At 37.7% G+C, this 20,847-nt stretch overlaps 1 protein-coding gene across 5 annotated transcripts in view; it reads left to right on the top strand.

Moving 5' to 3' along the window:
* Nbea (neurobeachin) overlaps positions 1-20,847 on the top strand; it is a 494,560-nt gene that overhangs the window by 270,298 nt on the left and 203,415 nt on the right. For all 5 annotated transcript variants that reach the window (XM_005344001.2, XM_026778835.1, XM_026778862.1 and 2 more), the window contains 2 exons: positions 2,220-2,328; positions 6,011-6,177. In XM_005344001.2, coding sequence (XP_005344058.1) covers positions 2,220-2,328; positions 6,011-6,177 — 276 coding nt within the window. The remainder of the gene's footprint in view (positions 1-2,219; positions 2,329-6,010; positions 6,178-20,847) is intronic.

The following is a 20,847-nucleotide window of genomic DNA, read 5'->3' as shown; positions in this document are numbered from 1 at the left end:
CAACTTTTTACAAATGTCAGGGATATGTAATAGTTTCTACTTTGGCTTTTCTGTGGTTACCAATGAAGAGGACTTGTCTGCCATAAGTATATCAAATGTAGTGGTAAATATAGGAGAAATTACTATGAGTTGGTATTTCACAAATACATATTGCAGTGTTTTTTCTTACACGTTGGAGTGTTTGTGATGTATTGTGTAATGCACACGTGTGTAGGTGTGCATACATGCTTGCAGAAGAGGGAGAAGTGGAGTGCCTGTCTCTAATGTTTTGTCTTATTGCCTTGGGAACAGGGTCTCTTACTGAACCCCAAGACACCTTTTGAGTTAGGTTGACTGGCCAGTGAGCACTGAGAGACCCACCTATCTTGGCTCCCAGTGCTGGGATACAGGTGCACACAGGTTGGCCTGGCTTCTAAAATTCAGGTCCTTATTGCAGCACAAGTGCTCTTAGCCACTGAGCATGTCACCATCCCCATAAATACAAATTCTAGAGCAAGTCAAGCCGATGCCATTCTAATTGTAACTTGGGACAATTGAACAAGGACAAATAATTCGTGTTGTTATTGAACTGTGAAAACCAAAGCTTGTGTTCTTGAAAATAATACTTCAGATTACAGACTCAGAAGGGAATAACCTGGCAATGAATAAATATAAGCATGAAAACTGAATTTTTAAAAAGACCTCGGTAATATAGAGAGACTGAGAGCTGCGGACTCTCATACTTTCCAAATAAGAAGGAACTTGGTAAATTTGCTCTTTAATAGAAGATCAGAAGTACTATTTGCAAAAGGAAATGTTTGATAAGCATGGGAGGGGCTGGAGACATGGCTTGACAGGTAAGCACACCACCTGCTCTTGGAAAGGACCAGGTTTGGTTCCCAGGCTCTATATCAGGTGGCTTACAGCATCTCCAGAAGATCTGATGTCCTCTTCTGCTCTCCACAAGTACCCAGAAACATGTGAACATACACAGAGACACACTTATTAACACATAATTTAAAAAACTAAAATCTTTTTAAAATATACACAAAAGAAGTTTCACTGCTTTTAGCTGACAAAATGAAAATATGTTTAATTATTACTCAAAGGATACTGGCAGTATTTAAAGTAATTAAAAGTACAGGTTTTACTTCTGAAATATTAGTTAATCAAGGTGAAATATAAAAATGAAGTTATGAGAAGTTTTTAAAATTTTGGCATAGGACAAGGTACTTCATTTTACTGATTGTTGGTTTCTTTTTTTTAACTTTCTTTTTATCTATTCAATGTGTCTTTTACATCATGTATTTTATTTTATTTTTTTTTATTTTTTTTTTTGGTTTTTCGAGACAGGGTTTCTCTGTGGCTTTGGAGCCTGTCCTGGAACTAGCTCTGTAGACCAGGCTGGTCTCGAAGTCACAGAGATCCGCCTGCCTCTGCCTCCCGAGTGCTGGGATTAAAGGCGTGCGCCACCAACGCCCGGCACATCATGTATTTTAATCCCATTCATTTACCCGTCCCTTTGAGTTTGCCTTCTGCCCCAGTACCCCCCCCCAGATAATACATAATTTAAGACAGATAAAAAGGGACAAAAACACAAGAAGCTACAGAGTACGCCACCAAGAAAATAGAAGTGTGAGTGTCAAAATATTGCTGCAGAACAGTGCCACCATTCTGGAAAGAACTGCCTCAAAGAAAAAACAAGTTAGTGTCAGAGTCACAAACTCTCTAAGGCAGGAAACTTTTGAGGAAAGCAAGTGGAAAGCAGATTGCTGAGCACTCTATCACCACATAAGAGCATGCTGGGGAGACTCATAATGCTGGTCTATGGTCCATGCCACACAAGGAAACACACAACAGGATCTGCCTGTTAGAATCTGAAGCTGGATAACGGGGATGCAGGAAGTAGCACTTGACTGCCTGTTACATTTGAAAAGCTTGAGTTTTTAAGAAGTAGCTTAGCAATGAGCCTTACTGTTGCATTTGTTTAAACCCTTGTTTCATTGTAGTTCTGAGACTTTAGAATCTCCTCATGTGGGAGTTGTAGAAGTTCTTCAGGCCTATCATTTGCCTTGCTGCAGTTATGGTCAGATTTATCCTCTCCTTTATAATCTAGCTTTACGTAAGTTTTATTCATAACTTTTGAAATAGTAAAATCGTATTATTGTAAAATAATTGGACACTCCTCCAAAGAAAAAGGCCATGAGGAAATAGTAATTCCATCGGTATTTGTCTTTCAGATTGCTGTGCCATGCTATGAAAGACCACATAGTCCGTGTTGCTAACGAAGCTGAGTTCATCTTGAACAGACAGAGAGCAGAAGATGTGCATAAGCATGCAGAGTTTGAGGTAAGGTTAAGTCAAGCATCACCCATTTGTTACCTGACATGTGACATACTGGAAGAGGGAATGCCACTGGAGGCATTTGAGGTCGTGTTTTTAGAGACTTCCTCGGTATCAGTCAAAACACTGATACATTAACATCGTGTCACTCTGTCCTGTCCTCACCATGGGGAAGGGGAGCCCGACGTTATTCTCGACTACTATACAGACACTTAGAACCCTGAGATTCCAAAAGCCTTGTTCTTAGTCTAGTAGAGCTTTGCATGACAACTAGGTGCACATGGATGCTTGTGTGGTTTATGAATGGACTCACATGCCGTTCAGCAGATCTCCTAGTTTCACTCTTTTAAATACAGCAGTTCAGTATTTCAGGTCACTCAGTTTTTGAAACGGTGCATTTCAGAAATACATAGATGGTCTGATGTTTGGCGTTCACAGACCTGGTGGCCTTAAAGTTAATAACTGCAGCAGTTCATTTTCTTGGTGCATCATGCCAATAAGTAAAGCTAGAGAAGAGAGCCAACCACTTTAGGTTCCATGGGGTTTTTATCTCAGTAGAGCAGCTCACTGAGTCGTGCACATTGATGGACTAGGTCTGCTGATCTCTGACCTTGACAACTGAAAAGCATAAGACAGAAAAACATCTGTTGTCACTTTCATACAAACAGACACCCCTTGACTGGTCAGATGGATAGCAGGCACTTCATGTATGGCATTGTAAATACTGTATTTAAAAAACTGTTTGAAACATCAATAAAAAAGTATAGTGTCAGGTAGTTTGCCAAAGTTAAGTTTCATATCACTTTAGCAATAAATTGTTGGATATTTATCAGGATATAATGTAGTATTTTGGATGGCTAGAAAAAGTGAATTATTTCTTTTTTGAAAAATATTGTTATATATAAGTTGTCAGAATTTTAAAAAAGAATCTTTATTTATTTATTTATTTTTATTAAAAAAAAAATTTTCGCCTCCTCCCGGCCTCCCATTTCTCTCCCCCTCCCCCCACTCCTCTCCCCCTCCCTCTCCAGTCCAAAGAGCAGTCAGGGTTCCCTGCCCTGTGGAAAGTCCAAGGTCCTCCCCCCTCCATCCAAGCTGGCTAGGCTCCCACAAAGCCAGAACATGAAGTAGGATCAAAACCCAGTGCCATTGTCCTTGGCTTCTCATCAGCCCTCATTGTCTGCCATGTTCAGAGAGTCCAGTTTTATCCCATGCTTTTTCAGTCCCAGTCCAGCTGGCCTTGGTGAGCTCCCAATAGATCAGCCCCACTGTCTCAGTGGGTGGGTGCACCCCTCGTGGTCCTGACTTCCTTGCCCATGTTCTCCCTCCTTCCGCTCCTCATTGGGACCTTGGGAGCTCAGTCCAGTGCTCCAATGTGGTTCTCTATCTCCATCCATCGCCAGATAAAAAAAGAATCTTTAATTGCATTTTGACTATGGAAGTAAATAAGATTTAGAACTTTAACTGAATTGTCTGCAGAATCAATTTTGAGACAATTATAGTTATACTAAAAAAAATCAGGTTTTTCTGTGGGACTATAACAGACCAATATTTGTCTTATGAAACATTTCGAATATATTTTCAGGCAAGCAGATATTAGCTATGACCTTTTAGCACATATTTAATCAAAAGGAAATTAAGATAAGGGCAGTGTTTCTTTCTCATCTGTTTATACTGTCCCACAGAAGGAATATTTAGACATTGTTTTGTAGTTGCTCTTCTGACCACAATGATTATTTAACAATCCCAATGTTCTGTCTCTGTATTTTAAGTGCATCTGTGGCTTCCCTAGTAGAGAAGTAAGATTTTCTCAGACTCACCCCAGTGTTGCTTTTTTTTTTTTTTTGAGGTAGCGGTGAGCTTAGACTCCCTGTGGTTGTGCAGGAGGAGTAGTGAAAGCTTCTGAAGGTAGTGGACATGAAGGCTGGATGCTTTTAGTTCTCATATTCACAGTGTATTCTGCCCAATATAGTCTAACTTTTAGGACTCATATCCACAGTGTATACTGCCAATAGAAGTCTAACTTTGAGAAAATAGTCACTGTTACTTAACGGATACCAACTGGTTTTTCAGCTCAAATGCTTACATTTGTTTACTTCATGTTAGAATGTGTATGTGTCTGTTTGTGTATCTGTGTGTATATACAGCTATGTGCTTGTGAGTATATGTATCTGTATTTGTGTCTGTATGTATGTGTGTGTGTATATATATGTGCTTGTATGTGTATGTCTGTGTATCTGTCTGTATTTGTGTATGTATTTGTGTGTGTAGAGGGTGTGTGTGTATACTAAATATATCAGTTTTAAGTTTTAAAAAAATGCAGATGGTGTGACATTTGACTAGGCTTGACAATTGTCTGTAGCCCTCATAGAGCTCTGCAGTTAAGGGAAATGTATTTAATTTGAGCTAGGTACTTCACAGTTAAGACTTTTTCCTTAGTTAATACTATAATTGTTAAGGAAGAAAAATGAAAATTTAATTTTACCCTCCAATGCGCTAATGAAATATTAACCACATTATTGCAGCAGATCTTTGTACTAATTGGTGATTCCCTGTACAAAAAGATAAATTGAATAATGAATTAATTCTTCTTAGATTGTTATGGGTTCTTTCTGCAGACAAGAAAGCTTGCCTGGAGTGTGTGTCAGCAGACAGGACTGTGTCTCCATGCCTCCTATGCAACAGGTCTTTGCACAGTGGTCATAACTGGAGCTGGTCACATGTATTTTCTTAGATGTTTGAAATGTAACTCTAAAAATCACAGGCTGAGTCAGTCTTCACAGTAGCTAATCTAAAACTCAAGTGTCTTCTCAGCTCTGCATCAGAGGTTTGCATAAAAAGGTAGCATCATAAAATAGAAATAAGATGCAGATATGACAGCTGAGGGCTATGGACCTGGGAAGATGAGACTAAAAATGATTCTTGTGAGAGCTTTTGAAACATTAAATACTAGAGTTAGATGAGAACCTGGAAAAACGTTGTCTTAGCTTCTCATTTTACAGATCGGGAATTTGGGGCAAAAAGCAAACATAGTCTGCTTAAAATACAAAACAAAATCCATCTGCTAAATATCTAAGTAATTTTTTTCTATGCTACATTGTCTTTCAGGAAGCAAAAAATTATATGGCAAGAGACAAGGTTTTTGTTTTCAAAGTAATTATCGGAATCATATATCTTTATTTTAAGTGAGGCATGTTAACTTGGTTTTAAAAAGTAGACTTAAGTTTAGTGAACTTTTTAATTATTTCTTCTTAATGATTAATTTTGACACTGATATAAGATTTAAGAGTGAGAACCCTAAGATCTAATCTACATGGATAGTAGAAAAATACAAGATCTCCTGAGTAAATTGGGAGCATGGGGACCTTGGGGAAGAGTTGAAGGGGTGGGGGGAAGCAGGGAAGGGGGCAGAGAAAAATGTAGAGCTCAACAAAAATCATTTTAAAAAAAAGAAGTGACCCAAAGTAGAAAAGCATTAATTATGGAACTTTTCTCAAAGTATTTTACATATACTTTTCAAAAGAACACATTGTTTTCTAATTCGAAAAGTGGTTCTGCCTTTCTTAGAACAGTCTTAGAGTATGTCAAATGGCGGTTTGAAATTCAGTTCTTCTTTCCTTTAGGTTAAGGGTGGGCAGCATTTTTCCACTCTTCATAGTGTGTTCTTACTTGTTGCATGCCTTCACAGTCACAGTGTGCACAGTATGCTGCTGACAGGAGAGAGGAGGAGAAGATGTGTGACCACCTCATCAGTGCTGCCAAGCACCGTGACCACGTGACAGCGAACCAGCTAAAGCAGAAGATTCTCAACATCCTCACGAACAAGCATGGTGCCTGGGGGGCTGTTTCACACAGGTGCGTAAGGAGGATGGGTGTGGAGGAAGAGAATAACAACATATATAAGAGAAAAATAAAACCCATTTCCACCATGGCCACACATTTATTACTAAATATAATTCAAAAATATGAAAATGGGCTTTATTAATTTAAATCTTTATTTTAATAATTTAGATGAAACCCTAAATGATGATCTTTTTGTTTTGTTTTGTTTGTTGGTTAGTTTTTGGTTTATTTGAAACAGAATTTTCCTACGTAGCCCTGACTATCCTGGAACTCACAGACCAGGCTGGCCACGAACTCAGAAATTCACTTGCCACTGCCTCCTGAGTGCTGGGATTAAAGGTGTGCACCACCACTGCCTGGCTAAAAAGTAAATGTTTTGAATTTTCTCTTATGCTACTAATTTCTATTTTAGAGTAATTGGTAGTGACATAACATTTACTTATGCAGGAATGTGAGGTGTACGATGTGACGTTCCTCTCTTTTTAAAGGACTTTTAAAAATTAGTTTGTCATTTTTAACCTTTGATTTTATATGGTGATGAAATATAATCACTTACTATAGTGAGGCAGTAGTGGCACACATCTTTAATACCAGCACTCCAGACACAGAAGCAGTCAGATCTCTGTGAGTTTGAGGACAGCCTGGTCTACAGAGAGAGTTTCAGGACAGCAAGGGCTGCTCAGAGAAACACTGTCTTGGAAAACAAACAACAACAACAAAAAAGAAGTTTATCTTCCTTAAAACAAAATATAATACAGATGAAAATGAAAAGGAACATAAAATACACTGCAGCAGAGCAAGGCATATAAGGCTGTGCCGGTGCAGCCTCTCCCAGAACTCTAATACGGGGCACACTACAGAGTACCCGTCTAGGAGGATCTGGAAATGGAGACTTCAGCACAGGTGTCTGCTTGGGTGTGAAGGGTTGGACTGGAGGCTCCCTGACCCTTTTGATTGACCTAAACTATATCGATTTTTAAAAATTTGGATAATAATTTTTGGTCAGTCTTTCAGAAGTCATTTTAAAATCCATAACACATACTGTTAAGTACATAAACCACACAGGTGCATATAACAGAGAACAGCAATTTGCAGATAAAAAAAAAACAACTAGTCACAAACATTAGACTGCTTTCTTAGCCACAGAAGCCTTTGGTGTCTACCTATTTTTTCTCAAATTCCTAGGATTGGAATTTGTCCATAACTTTAAAAAGGGCATAAAATTGAAAACTTGTGATGGTTTCCCCTCCTTAAAGTGAGTCCATCACAACCTCTAGTCCTTAATGCAATTTTTAAAAAGTCTGCTCTTTGCTTTGATATAGCTGCAAGACTAATGATATTAGCACATATGTTTGGCTCACACCAGTTCTTCTATGTTAAAAATAATGTAAGTTTTGACTGTTTAATTTGGTGTTACAAAACCTCTTTTCAGTGGAATTTTGTATTTGACATTATAGCTATAATTCTATGTGTTTTATATAAGGTGACATTTGAGAAAACACAAAATGTCTTACATAAAGATCATCATGAAATATGTATGACATAACTGTAAAGACCATTGTGAGCATTGTTAGTAACTGCCCAGTTGGAATGGAAATCTAAGAGAACTGAAGGCTGCCATCATGTAAGCTTTCAGAAAACTCAGGTAGAGAGTTATGTCTACTAAATGTAGACCACTGACATCAAGGCCTTTACAAATTGTCCAAGAAGAAAGCACCAGTAGTGTGTCATCACTAAGTAAAGGCGCAGTTTTTGCTACTTTAGGGTTAGACAGTTATTTCCCAAGAATATCATGTTCTCCTTTTAACAACTTTCAAGCTGATATAAGCCCTGGAAATCTAATTTACATGATTTATCTGGAAACTGTAAAGTATAGTATCTACTTAGAGATAGTGTGAGAGTGTGAGAAAAGTGAAGAACTGTTTCTCCAGCTAATTCCAGGGCACCTGACCCCATTTATTTTTTTACCTCCATGGGCACCAGCAGTACACATTCATGTGTGCAAGCAAAAACACCTCACACATAAATAAGAGAAATGCATCATTGTTTAAAATTTCATCTTCTTGTAAACTTGGTGGTGCTTTGTCAAAGTTAGGCAAATACTTGTTCCTATGTCCAAATCAAGGGGTAGTAAGTGACAGGACCTCACTGCTTCCTTGAAGATCACCACATCTCTTGATATTGAGTTCACAAATAAGTTCTTAACATTATTCTGTTTCTTATATTGCCTCTTTTAATCTGTATCAAAATTAAAAATGTTTACCTTGAACTTGTAAATTTTCAAAAAAAAAATCCTCACTAAATAAATGGCCTTTACAAAAGGACAATAAGTTTAAAAGGATATTTATATGTCAGTATTTTGTTGTTTTATTCTTTTAGTGTAAATAAATATGTATAGTATTTTGTTTGGTCATTGAGAAATATTCCCCACCAACAAGAGTGGTGACATTTACCTTTAATCCCAGCACTCTGGATACAGAGGCAGGTGGATCTCTATATGTTCAAGGTTACCTTGGTCTATGAAACAAGTTATAAGCCAGCCAGGGCTGCACAGTGAGTGAGAACCTATCTCAAAAATGAAAGAACAGAAACATAAAATAAAACACACATACACACACCAAAATTCCTCAACATATAACTATGCCAAAAATTTTCACAAGCTTTAATGATATATGTCCTGCTTGGAATTTTAATTATTTACTTTATGGTTCCCATATTTTTTCTGTCATCAAAATAATGGCATTTATTAACTTGTTTTGAGTTTATAATATTTGCGGATATATGGCTATAATATGTAGTAACAGTTACTTTCCTGAGTTTCTTTTAATTTGTAAGTTTTCCAAGTAAAACAATGCCAGCTTCAGGGTCAAGATACAAAAAATTCAGCCTCAGCTTTTAGCTTGCTAGCTTTCCTCTTTCCTTCCTTCCTTCCTTCCTTCCTTCCTTCCTTCCTTCCTCCCTCCCTCCCTCCCTCCCTCCCTCCCTTCCTTTCTTTCTTGACAGAGTTCCTCTATGTAGCTTTGTAGCTTGTCCTGAAACTTGTTCTGTAGACCAATCTGGCCTTGAGCTCACATAGATCACCTGCCTGTGCTTCCCAAGTGCTGGGGTAAAGGCATGCACCACCACTACCTGGTATTGTTTTCATTTTTCAGTATTTAGGTGTTCATCTGCAAGTATTAATCATTGTAGGAGCATCTTTCTGTCTTTTAAAAGAAGTCGGTACAAAACTTTTGAATCCCTCCACTGAGGGTATTGGCCTAGTTAATATCTGCTTTAAAATTCAGTGTCTGCTCATTTCTCTCTAGTAATGAGTTAAACCTACAAAGGTATCTTAGATTTAAGAAACTTTTAGATTCCATCTCATCTGTATGTCTTAGCTCTAAGGCATCTCAACTCCATGCTGTCTCAATTTGACTGCTCTTTCAGAGGTCCTGAGTTCAATTCCCAGCAATAACATAGTAGCTCACAACTATCTATAATGAGATCTGGTGCCCTCTTCTGGTGTGCAGACATACCTTCAGGCAGAGCAGTGTAATAGCAAATAAATCTTGAAAAAGAAGGAAAATCTATAAGAATTAACCACGAAGTGCCATTCTCTTGACTTTGAACTTTTGTTTTTCCTTCCTGGACTTAAGCTGTTCGTGTTTAAACAAAAATCTTCATGTTTTACCCTTACTTTCTCCAAATACATGTGTCGCTATATCTGTAAATCTGCATGAAGTGGCAGGCATCACCGGTGTTCAGATGCTGCGTACATGACATCAGTGCTCGCATGCTTAGAATTTGTAAGAAGGGACAGAACTTGGGATTTTTAAAAACAAGTTGTCTTGAATGTATTGTTAGAAAAATTAGGAAACGTAACAAATCCTCACATCCAGTTCACTTCCTCACTTATTTTTTTTAATTCGTAGTTACTCAAACTAATATTATTATCTGTGCTTGCAGTTGTTCAATAGAAGTGTTGTTGTTTGAGAATTTGAAATGTTCAAATTTTCTTTCTTTTTGCGTGCATTTATAAAAAAGAGGATTTGGTTTATTTTGGATTCATTGAATATTAAAATCACAAGCTTTATCTTGTTTAGCTTTATCTGTTCCTTTGTTACTTTTGCCTTTGGTTGACTATGCCACAAGGAAAGGAGAGTTCTCCATTTTTCTCAGTATCTAATGGTTTTATAGCAGCAGCGGAGCAGATGACTTTCACTCCGTGCTGCATTAGCTTTCCATTGCAGGCACTGTGGTAAAGAATCAAGTCATAAAGCATCATCAAGTTGTTGTCCCCTGTTTGCCGGTTGGTGTGGCTGCCCTTGAATTTCTGTCTTTCTCAAATGAAAGCCTTCATCGGAATGTTGCTTCTTTCATTGTAAACTTTTTGGAATTTAACTGCACTGTTAAGATTTAAAAGTCAACATTTTTGTGATACTAATTTTTGCTTATTTAGGACTTCTGATATGTCAAGTAAAAAGTAATTGTAGTGCAACTATTATCCATAAACCCCAAATGTGTGAATAACATAATTTGGGCAAAAAAAGATTGATAATTCTTTGGTGCTGTGTTTTAGTTTTTTCTTCTTTTAATTCTCTGTTTTACCCTAATTGTTTGAAATTGCTTAAAAGCTGAGAAATGGTCTCTAGGAGATGGTATCTTATGCTGTGGCTCATGATGAATAAGGCAAAGTTTCTTCCCTTCTGGATTGGTAGTCTTATGAGAGGGAGATTCTGTGTTATATAGAATAATGAAAAGGGGAGTGTAAGGTTGTGAGAAGATATACCAGTAGAAGCAAGCTGCAAAATCATTGTCTCCAGGCTCAAGTTAACTGGACCTCTCAGGTCCAGCATTCCTGGCACATTTTTAGGTCTCCTTCTGACTTTAAGGAAGGATCGGTTCTATGGGGACAAAGAGATGCTTTTTGCTTCTATGTTTTTTCAAAGAGGTAAAAAGCCCAACCTCTACTCAGGTAACAAATTGATGGTGGCTTCTTTTGCATTCTGACTAAAGAAAATTACAAAACCCTGGGCATGGGCTACAGCTGAGGATCACTGATGACCTCCAGCGTGAAGCTGTGAGCAGGAAGGCCCAGCTCAGCCCTGGGAATGGGGACTAGCAGGATAGAAGCTGGGAGGCTGGCAGGAGAACCAGAGTTGAATGCTGAGGTTAAAGTGGAAAGAAGTTACCCTTTGGGATTCGGGGCCTGACAGAAATTCCCCTTCTTAGATAGCAATAATTTCTAAACTCTACAGCTCTAAACTTTTATATTGCTAATTAACTTGTATATATTACAGTTTACAACTTTCACATCTAAAACATCCCAGATTCTTCAATCCTTTATACATGAATTACCAGGAAATAGTAAAGTATGTCTTAGTCCTTAAACTCCTGTACCTTAGCTTGGATCCATGCCTGTCCATTCTACCTATTCAGTCCTCTGGTTGTATCAGGGTACTTTTCCATTTCTTTCTTGACTTTATTTCTTGGCACAGTGCTTTACTGTGCACTCCTATCTTAGAATAAATTTTGACTCCTGCCTTCACAGTAACTTCACCATAAGTTCTAATGCTTCCAACAGTCAAGTTCTCACTAGGACCTTTCGTGGGCCCATCTTTGACCTCTACACATATACAGAAAGAGAGAGGGGAAGGGAGGGAAGGACGGAGGGAGAACATTCAGGGCTGTGTAAATTCACCCTCTTTTAAAATACAGCCACTGGCTTGGAACTCCTCTAGTGTCCTCTCAGCCTCGTTAAACCCATCACTAATCGTGTGGAGAGAAGCAGCCCCCAAAAGACAGTCCCATTGCAGCATCTTTCAAAGAAAAACGTATTTCCATTACTGGATGTCTTTAGGATGGGGGAGAAAACATGGCCATCAGATGTTTTTTCTTTGGGGAGACAAGGAAATTTATACACACAGTATTGGAATGAGCATGCAGATGTGTCTCACTCTGTCTGAGGGAAGGCATGTGTAAAATCGTATGCTTTTGCTTCATGTGATCACACAGTTCAGAGGTTCCATGCTTCATTGACAGCATTCTTTTGCCAAGCTGGCATGACTAGGGAAGAACAAAGTCCTTATATATTCTCTCTTTCTCTCTTCCCTCCCCCCTTTCTTTTCCCTCACCCCCCCATACACACAGAGAGACATGAGAATGCTAGGAAAATCTGAAGATAAAAATTCTTGGGGCATAAAGTTTGATCTGGGCTGGAGAGATGACTCAACCATTAAAGGCGAGGCTCACAACCAAAAATATATGAGTGCAGTCAACTGTTTGGAAATATTCAGTTTTTCTAAATGAATTTCAGATATTTCTTTGCATAAGTTCTATGTATATTTGGCTTGCTACTTTACAGCCTCAACCTTAAGTATACTAAATTTCCTGTACTGATACAAAATACAATCCGGGGGGATGGTGAATGGCTCTATAAGTAAAGAGCCTTCTGAGAACCTGAATTCAGATCCCCAGCACCAAGATAAAATGTTACTGTCCCCAGAACTGGTAAGTATTGATAGGCAGATCCTGGGGTCTTGGTGGTTAACTAGTCTAGCCAGCATGTGAGGGAATGCCAGGTTCAGTGAGAAACTCTTTTTCAGAAATGAAGTGGAGAAGCAATCGAGAAAGACATCTTGATGTCTGTCTCTGGCCTCCACACTCCTTGCACCAAAGAATGCAACATCCACACACATATGTAAAAGCAAGCACATGCCTTTAGACATGTGTATAAGACATAGAATATGAGTGGAGTTCTGTTGGCTTTGGGTAAATTTTAACATGTAAAATGAGTGGGTTTAAATTTAAAATATGCAGTGAAATGAACTACATACTACCACACAATAAAAGAAGTAGTCACATCGTTGACTGAGGTTTCTGTCCTGCCCAGTTCCCGCAGCCGTTAAGTCCCAAAGAAATCACACAGAGGCCTATATTAATCATAAACGGATTGGCCCAGTAGCCCAGGCTTCTTATTAATCCATTCTTATATCAGCCCATAATTCTTGTCTGTGTTAGCCACATGACTCAGTACCTTATTTGGCAAGGCAGTCACATCTTCCTTCCTCTGAATCTGGGTCACAACTGCAGACTGTGCTTCCCTCTTCCCAGCATTCTCATTGCCCTGCCTCTACTTTCTACCTGGTTGCCCCGCCTATACTTCCCACCTGGCTGCTGGCCAATCAGCATTTTATTAAAAATAATACAAGTGATAGGATAAAAGATCATTGTCCCACAGCAGTCACATGGACTCTCTCCTCTTTTATATGTAGAAAAATACATTCTATAAAAAGAACACCTCAGCAAGTTACTAAATGGACACTCCCCGTGTGATCACCTAGGTGAATAGACACTGCTACCAGAACTCTAAAACCACATCCCCACCATTCTCCTGCTTCATTGCTTTGCACTTGGGGAAGCTAAGTATTGAAACCATTTTCCTAAATTCACAGCACATACTTGTAACCTACTTTTGTATTCTTGCATAGAACTTTATAATATGAACTTGTTTCTCTTGTTTTGTTTGTCCAATATTTGTGACTTTAACCCATATGGCATAAGCTTTTCAGATTGTTTAATATTCATCTGTATTTAGAAATATTTTATGTGAATGTATCTGAATTTATCTATTACACATATTTTTACTACTATAAGTAAAAGTTGCTCTTATCCTCTGATAATTCCTATATCTGTTTCTTACGGTTTTATTTTCTAAAACCTATGTGTGTAAATTAAAATTATGTATCTTTTCTGTTTGAAGAACAGCTAGTCTCAGAATTATTGAGCCATGGTGTAGACATGTGTAGCTCTTTTACTTAAGTTCTCAAACTGTTCAGTTTTTCTACATCTTTGCATTGTGCTTTCCATTATATTACCATTTTCTGAAATTTTAAAATGTCCAGTACCACTTATGACAAGTGCCATTTGTTTCATGTTTGTTTAAGTCTTTTGTTCAACCTTTGTAAAGATATTTTTGTTATTTTTTGATTGTGTGTATGGCTGTGGTTCTATATGTGCTTATGAGTGTAAGTGCCCATGCGGAGGCTACAAAAATGGGATACCCCAGGACCGGAAGTTAAAGGTGATGGTGAGCCACCTGATGTGGGTCTGGGAGCTTGTGTCCTAATTACTGAGCTGTCTCTTCAGCCACCTATTGAGTCTTCTGTTGAGCTGTTGTTACTCTGACCCATTTGTAGCAGTCCATTTTATTCATTATTCATTATATCAGTACCTGATCTTCAGTGGAGGTGCGCATTCATGTGTCTCCTCCCACCATTCACCTTCATGTTTGTTATAATCAGGTCCTCTAGTCCATATCACCTTTTCTTTGTTGGCAGTGATTTTGCTTCTAGAAATGTCCTTGCTTTAACACTGTGAAGATGTTCTGTAAGTGTTGCCAAAGCTTAGTGCTTTGACTTTGACATTATGCTTGAGGCCTAGGTAGAACTTGTGCAGGAGGCAGAAGTCAGTATTGTTATTTCTTTGCTGGATACCCAACGGACCAAGCAGTATATATTAAAAAGAACACCCATCCATGTTCACACTGCACTAATAGCCTGTGTCTGTGTCAGTCTCTAGACTTCCTGGACTTAAGTTTTCAGCACTCTGAGCCAGTTGTCTATTTTAGTTTTAATCATGTGTATGTTTGTGGGGACATGTGCATGTAAGTGTGAGTGCCCGCAAAGGCCAGAGGAGGGCATCAGATGCCCTGTAGCCAAAGTTTTGTATTGGTTGTTTTGAGCCACCTTTTGTGAGTGTGAGGAACCATACTCCATTTAGTAAGTTGGGCAAGTATTCCCACTACCAACCCATCTCTCCAGCCCTGGTTTTTATTTTTGAACACAACTGTCTTGATTGCTATAACTGTATAAATAAGCTTGGTGCATGGCTTATTTTCAGGTCTTTGGTTCTCATATGCTCACTTAACTGTTCTTGACCTTAAGTCTTGAAGGTTTTATTGAAATCTCATTGGCTCTATAGAACATTGACAGCTTCATTAAAATGGTATGTAGATGTATTTGTGTAATACGCCTTTACTTGTGCGAATTATCTCTCGCTTGTCTTGTGGATGGTAGGTAACGCTCAGTGTGAAGATACTGTATATCTTTTCATAAGATTATTTTTTAGGGTGTTGATGTATTTTGAAGCTGTAGTAATTGTGTTTTTTTATTAATTTAGTAGTGAGCTGGGGACAGATAACTAGAACACAGTTGTCACATCTCTAGATCTTTATCCAGTAATCCTTCTAAGCACTGATTGGTCATAGTATGTGCATTTTCTTAGCTGCTCTGGTGAGCACAGCATCACCTGAAATACAGGCAGCATTCCTCCTTTTCCAGTGGCATCCACTTTGTTTCTGTACTCTACTTCACATTGTTTCATGGGATGTAACAGTGATGTTCTTTCTTTGTCCAGATGGCAAGAACAGTTTCAATATTTTACAATAATTTAAATATTTTATAAGGTTTTTGTTAATTTTGGTTTTTAATGTGTTTTCTTTATCAGACTAAAGACAAGTCCTCCTTTATGCTTTGGTCTATGTAGTTTGTGAAAAGTTTTTATAATGAATAGATGTTGAATTTTGTCATGCCTTATCAAAATCAGCACATAGTTTCTCTTTACCATTTTCCTACTGACACAGTAATTGGATGGGAGGAATTATGCTGTAAAGTTCTCAAACAGTGATGGTTGGAGTAGACTGGCATTCTAGACTGTACACTTTTCTTAGAGCTTTGCTTGCTGACCCTCTATCGGTGTTTGCTGTTAGCTAGCTGTAGTCTAGTTAATATACCACTGTCCCCAATAGGATACAGTAGGCTGCTGTTCTATGTAAAGCAACTCAGCCCAAGGAAGCTCTCTGTTGTCTAATCTATGAGAACATGCCAATTCTTAGTAATGGTAACATTACTATAAAGCAGTAATTATTGTTATTGAAATGAAATATTAACCAGCTTACAGAGTTAATAAAGAAATAGTTCAGATTTCCAGTTCCAAGGAAGAACATAGCAGCAGGGGTATTTGAGCTATGTCAAATTAACCAGAATGAAGTTTGAGAATGGTCATAATTAAAGATAAGACTGAAAGTAGAGTTCAAATTCAATCAAGGAGGATCTTGATTGCCCAGCCAAAGATTAGGCCTGGTTCTGTAGCAATTCAATTTTACAGATAAGAAAATGCATCTTGAGAGGTCATGACCTGCCTCCAGTTCCAAATCAGAACTGCAAATCCATAATAAAAAGAATTTAATCACACTAGCCCTTTATAAAATATAACTGTACTCTACTCACTAGTTTGTATGCTAATAGTTTTACTTGTATTACCTTATATTTATAAAATAGTTTTTTAATTACACTCTTCTTTGTCTTATTATATTCTTCCATTATAAAATTAAATTGACGGGAACCCGAACAGAACAATTATTGTGCAATCATAACAGAGGTAATAGGTATTCATCCCCTAACAATACTGGATGTTCAAGCAAGGTCATGGGGTGCTAGAGAAAGAGAAACAAGCCATATAGTATCTCTGGGTGATTAATGTGAGGGGCATTTTTTATTCAGGGTTCTAGCCAGGACTTATATTAGTTTTGAAATCCTGGTGACACATTGCCTGTTCCAGTGGTCTCCTTTCCTCATGATTTTTTTTCCTGTGTGCTTTCTTAGGCTACAGACTAAGAGCTGCTTGCTTCATTTGGAGTGATGAGTATCTTTACCTCTTCCTTATCTCTGTATTGTACTTTTTACCTTAATATTCAGAATGCATTTTATATAGCATGTATGCATGCATATATATTGAGGGGCAAATTCTCAGGACATAACTCAAACAAACCTTAAACTCACCGCCCTTCTGCCTCATCCTCACAAGTGCTGGACTCCAGGTTCCTGCTACGATGCCCGGTGTTCTTTCATGTATTTAAACACCATGGGGTGACCCTTTATATTTTGCAGTATGAGGAGGCTAAAAGGATGAGTACATGCTACATGAATAAAAGACTAATTGTTCTTTTTCTTATGTGGTGTATTGCCTCTGAGGAAGGAAAGAATGTCTTTCAGATGCCATTAGCTACACATAACAATTGTGAATATATGGTTGTGAAATGAATGAATTACTGAAATTTATTTTTCTTGTCATTTCTACAAAATCCTGGAGGAAGATTATGAAAAATCCGAATCCTTTCTGATTTGCTGATTTTAGGAGATGGGTTATAATAAGTTGATTTTAGTGTTGTAATTTTTTATGTTATCTACCTTAATAATAATATCTGTGCTTGTAAAACTAAAGATTCATATGCCTCTATATTGTACTAAAAGTGAAAATGGCTAATTTTAGTAACAAAGGAAGTTTTGTTCCTTTTGTAACCAATGCTTCAAATTTTAAGTTTTGCCAGAAAAAATACACACTTACTCTGCTGATAACGCACGCATAGCATAGAACTGCCTCAAGCTGTGGCTTTGTATTACCTTCAGGCCTGGTAATCCATACTACAGTGCTTTCTGCTTCCACGTTAGAAGGGATATGTCTGACATGAATTGGTGCCTTACTCATTTAGAGATATTAGAATTAAAAGAAAATTCATAGAAGAGAAGCTCAGACAAGGCCTTTGTAAAGAATTCATCCAAATTGTCGAACTAGGAAGAGTCCCTGCATCAGTTAATTAGGTGATCTTAACGGGAGACATTACACGGCCTGGCAGATGCTTCAGAGCGGAATTGAGAATGGACGGAAGTATGGTCTCTCAGATCCGAAAGTGAAATAACTTTCCCCAAGAACAAGTTATTGCAGTCAGTGTATGAACTGAACATAGCATTTAGTGGAAAGAGGTAGTGGACTAACCATCATTCCTTCGTGTCCTTGTCAAGTAGTTGAGTTCAGTGGAGAGAAGTGGGGCTCCATCTGCCCAACTGATCACTGTCAAGGTATGCACCCAAAGAATTCCTCCACAAACATTTACAATGAAGCCCCCTGTGGGGGTGGGGGTAGGACTGAACTCAGAGACAAAGTTAGCAAATGGTTATAGTTTCCAAATCTATGGCATAGAAGGATAAAACAAATAGGTAAAAGTTGACAAATGCAAAATGACTAAAGTTATTCATAAAAATTTGTCTGAATGACCAAAGTAATGCTAAAATTTGCCCATACTTTAAGGCAGATGGAGTAAAAAACTTGCAATAAAAGTTCTGTTTGTATTCACGTTAACATATTCTTAAATATTTAAAGTACATGTACCATTAATGCTCACTGGAAGGATAATAAAAAAAGCCAGGCAGAGAGGTGTTGCTGCCTGTTGGCTGGCCGTGAAAATCTCAGTAAATCTAGTGAGAAGTCTCAGTTAGGGGACTAAAACTAACCAATGTATGCTGGGAAGAGTATTAAAATTGGAAAGTAGGGGCGGTGGTGGTAATCCCAGCACTTGGGAGGCAGAGGCAGGCAGATCCCTGTGAGTTCGAGGCCAACCCTGTCTACAAAGTGAATTCCAGAGCACCCAGAGCTGTTACAGAGAGAAACCCTGTCTCCCTTTCTCAAAAAAATAAAAATAAATAAATAAACCATTTCTCAAAAAACCAAAACAAACAAAAATGCTATCTGTTATTTATCTAGAAGAACTTACTATAGCACACTAACCTAGGACTGCCTCAAAGTACTCCTTCAGTCGATGCTGGTCTAGTCATAAAGAGGAGCAGGCAGATCGAAAACATGCATTATTTCCCAACATGTGAAAATATTAGCTCAGTTTCTTAGTTAACTAGATTAAACCTTTATTTTGTAGCAATGATTAATTATCAAGGAAAATTAACCTGAATTTTATCACTTTATTTTTGTTACCAGCGTTTAAAAATATATTGAGTATTTTTGTGATGGTTGATAAATGTGGCTGAACTAAGCTTACCGCAGATCAATGTCTTAAAAATTGAAACAGTGTAGGTTTGTATTGATTAATGTGGGTAAATCAAAATGGGAGGCTTTGTAACAGCTTTCTTAGACAGGCCGCTCCCCAGTAGTGGCAACCTATCCATTTTAGCTTTCCACTGATAAATCAGCTTGAAAATTGGATGTCAAATTTTTTTCACTGAAGTAGTGATTTTTTTCTTGCCCTTTAACCTTTGCTGATATATTATTTTGGTTTATAAGACTAAACTCTATCTCAGAGAAAGCAGTTGTCACATTGACAATTTGATGGATTTTAGATGATTTTAACATGTTTTCATCTATATGTGTGTATGTATATATACATGTATGTGTATATATATTATATGCTATGTCTATGTATAATTAATACATATAATTAATATGTTGTTGTTGTTGTTATTTTGTCTTTTTGAGACATAGTCTCTCTGTGTAGCCCTATCCATATTCTAATGCCCTGTCTGGGGATTTTTTTATTGAAATATTTAAATATATATTTCAAAACAATGCTGTTTCCACATACTATTTGTGAATTTTAGAAGTTAGAGAAGGTCAGAGTTCTGACTGGACACTTGCTGCCTGCTCCTGCAGTACTCTCAGTTCTGTTTAGTGTGCACAGTTTTTCACATATTTATTGCCTTTTCTTGGAAAATATTCCTAGGTTAATCAGTAGCCACTCTCATATCTTATAGTATGGTCAAGAGAAACCTGACATGCTTTGTTACCATAAAAAACAAGAAACAAAAAGCAATGGCATTCTCTTATGTAAATCCCGGGTACTGGGGATTTAAAATAGCACTGGAAAGAAATTATTAACATAACCGTAAAACAAGCTTAATTTGGATTTAATGGGTTAGACTTAGGTGATGGCTGACAAGACCCTACCCTCATGCCTCTATGGTAGACTCCATGTTAGCCAGGGAAGCTATTGATGTGAAGTTTCTCTTGTATAATTACTTTTTTGCCAAGAAAAAAAAATGCATGGTGTATTGATCTAGATGGGAACCTCTGAGTAGCAGTTTCCCTTGACTAACAGTGAGTGTCATCTTTCTGCCATGATAAATGGTAACACATTGGCCCCACATAATTACTTTGTGGTGAAATGAACCTCCTATCCCCTTCTCCCTTTCCTGTGCAGAGATATAACAATCATCTTCTTCTGAAAGGTGTAATTTACTGGACTAATCATCCTCTTAATAGGGAAAATCCGTGTCCCCTAGAGTATGGCCTCTTTTGGCTAACTGAAAAGAAACACCTTTTAAAATGATTTAAAAAGAAAAAAAAGACTCCATGGTATTAGCATTTTTACCAATTCGCAATTGTTCTTATCCATGCTTTCAGCTGCCTATTCACCCCATCTATATTCAACCTTAAATTTTATACTGATTATACATTAACAGAGGAAAGATAGAGATAGTCAAATGTTTGGCTTGCAAGGCGGACAATTATTTATGTAAATTAACCTATTAAGTTCATGAAACTGACTACATTTTGTAAATATAAAAATTTATTTAGATAACACTTGTTTTGAGAAAGCCGCTATTCATAACACTTCCTTATATGATTTTTAATCTTGGGCAGCATTTCTACTTTGTAAAATCTTTTCCACTGATCATTCTCTCCATCAAGCCTTAAATAAGCCCCCTTGAGTGTGACAACCACACTGTCCCTAGCCATTGTAAAAGAGTAGGTGATTTTGGTTGTCAGCCTTTTGACAAAGATTCTCAGTGTGTTTCCAACTCTCCTTAAGCCTATGCTACGTTTTGATGAGCAAAGACCTGTCCTTTGTGCCCCTGC

Source organism: Microtus ochrogaster, chromosome 1 (genome assembly GCF_000317375.1).
Source record: "Microtus ochrogaster isolate Prairie Vole_2 chromosome 1, MicOch1.0, whole genome shotgun sequence".
Lineage (NCBI taxonomy): Eukaryota > Metazoa > Chordata > Mammalia > Rodentia > Cricetidae > Microtus > Microtus ochrogaster.
This window is presented reverse-complemented; position numbering and strand designations above follow the sequence as displayed.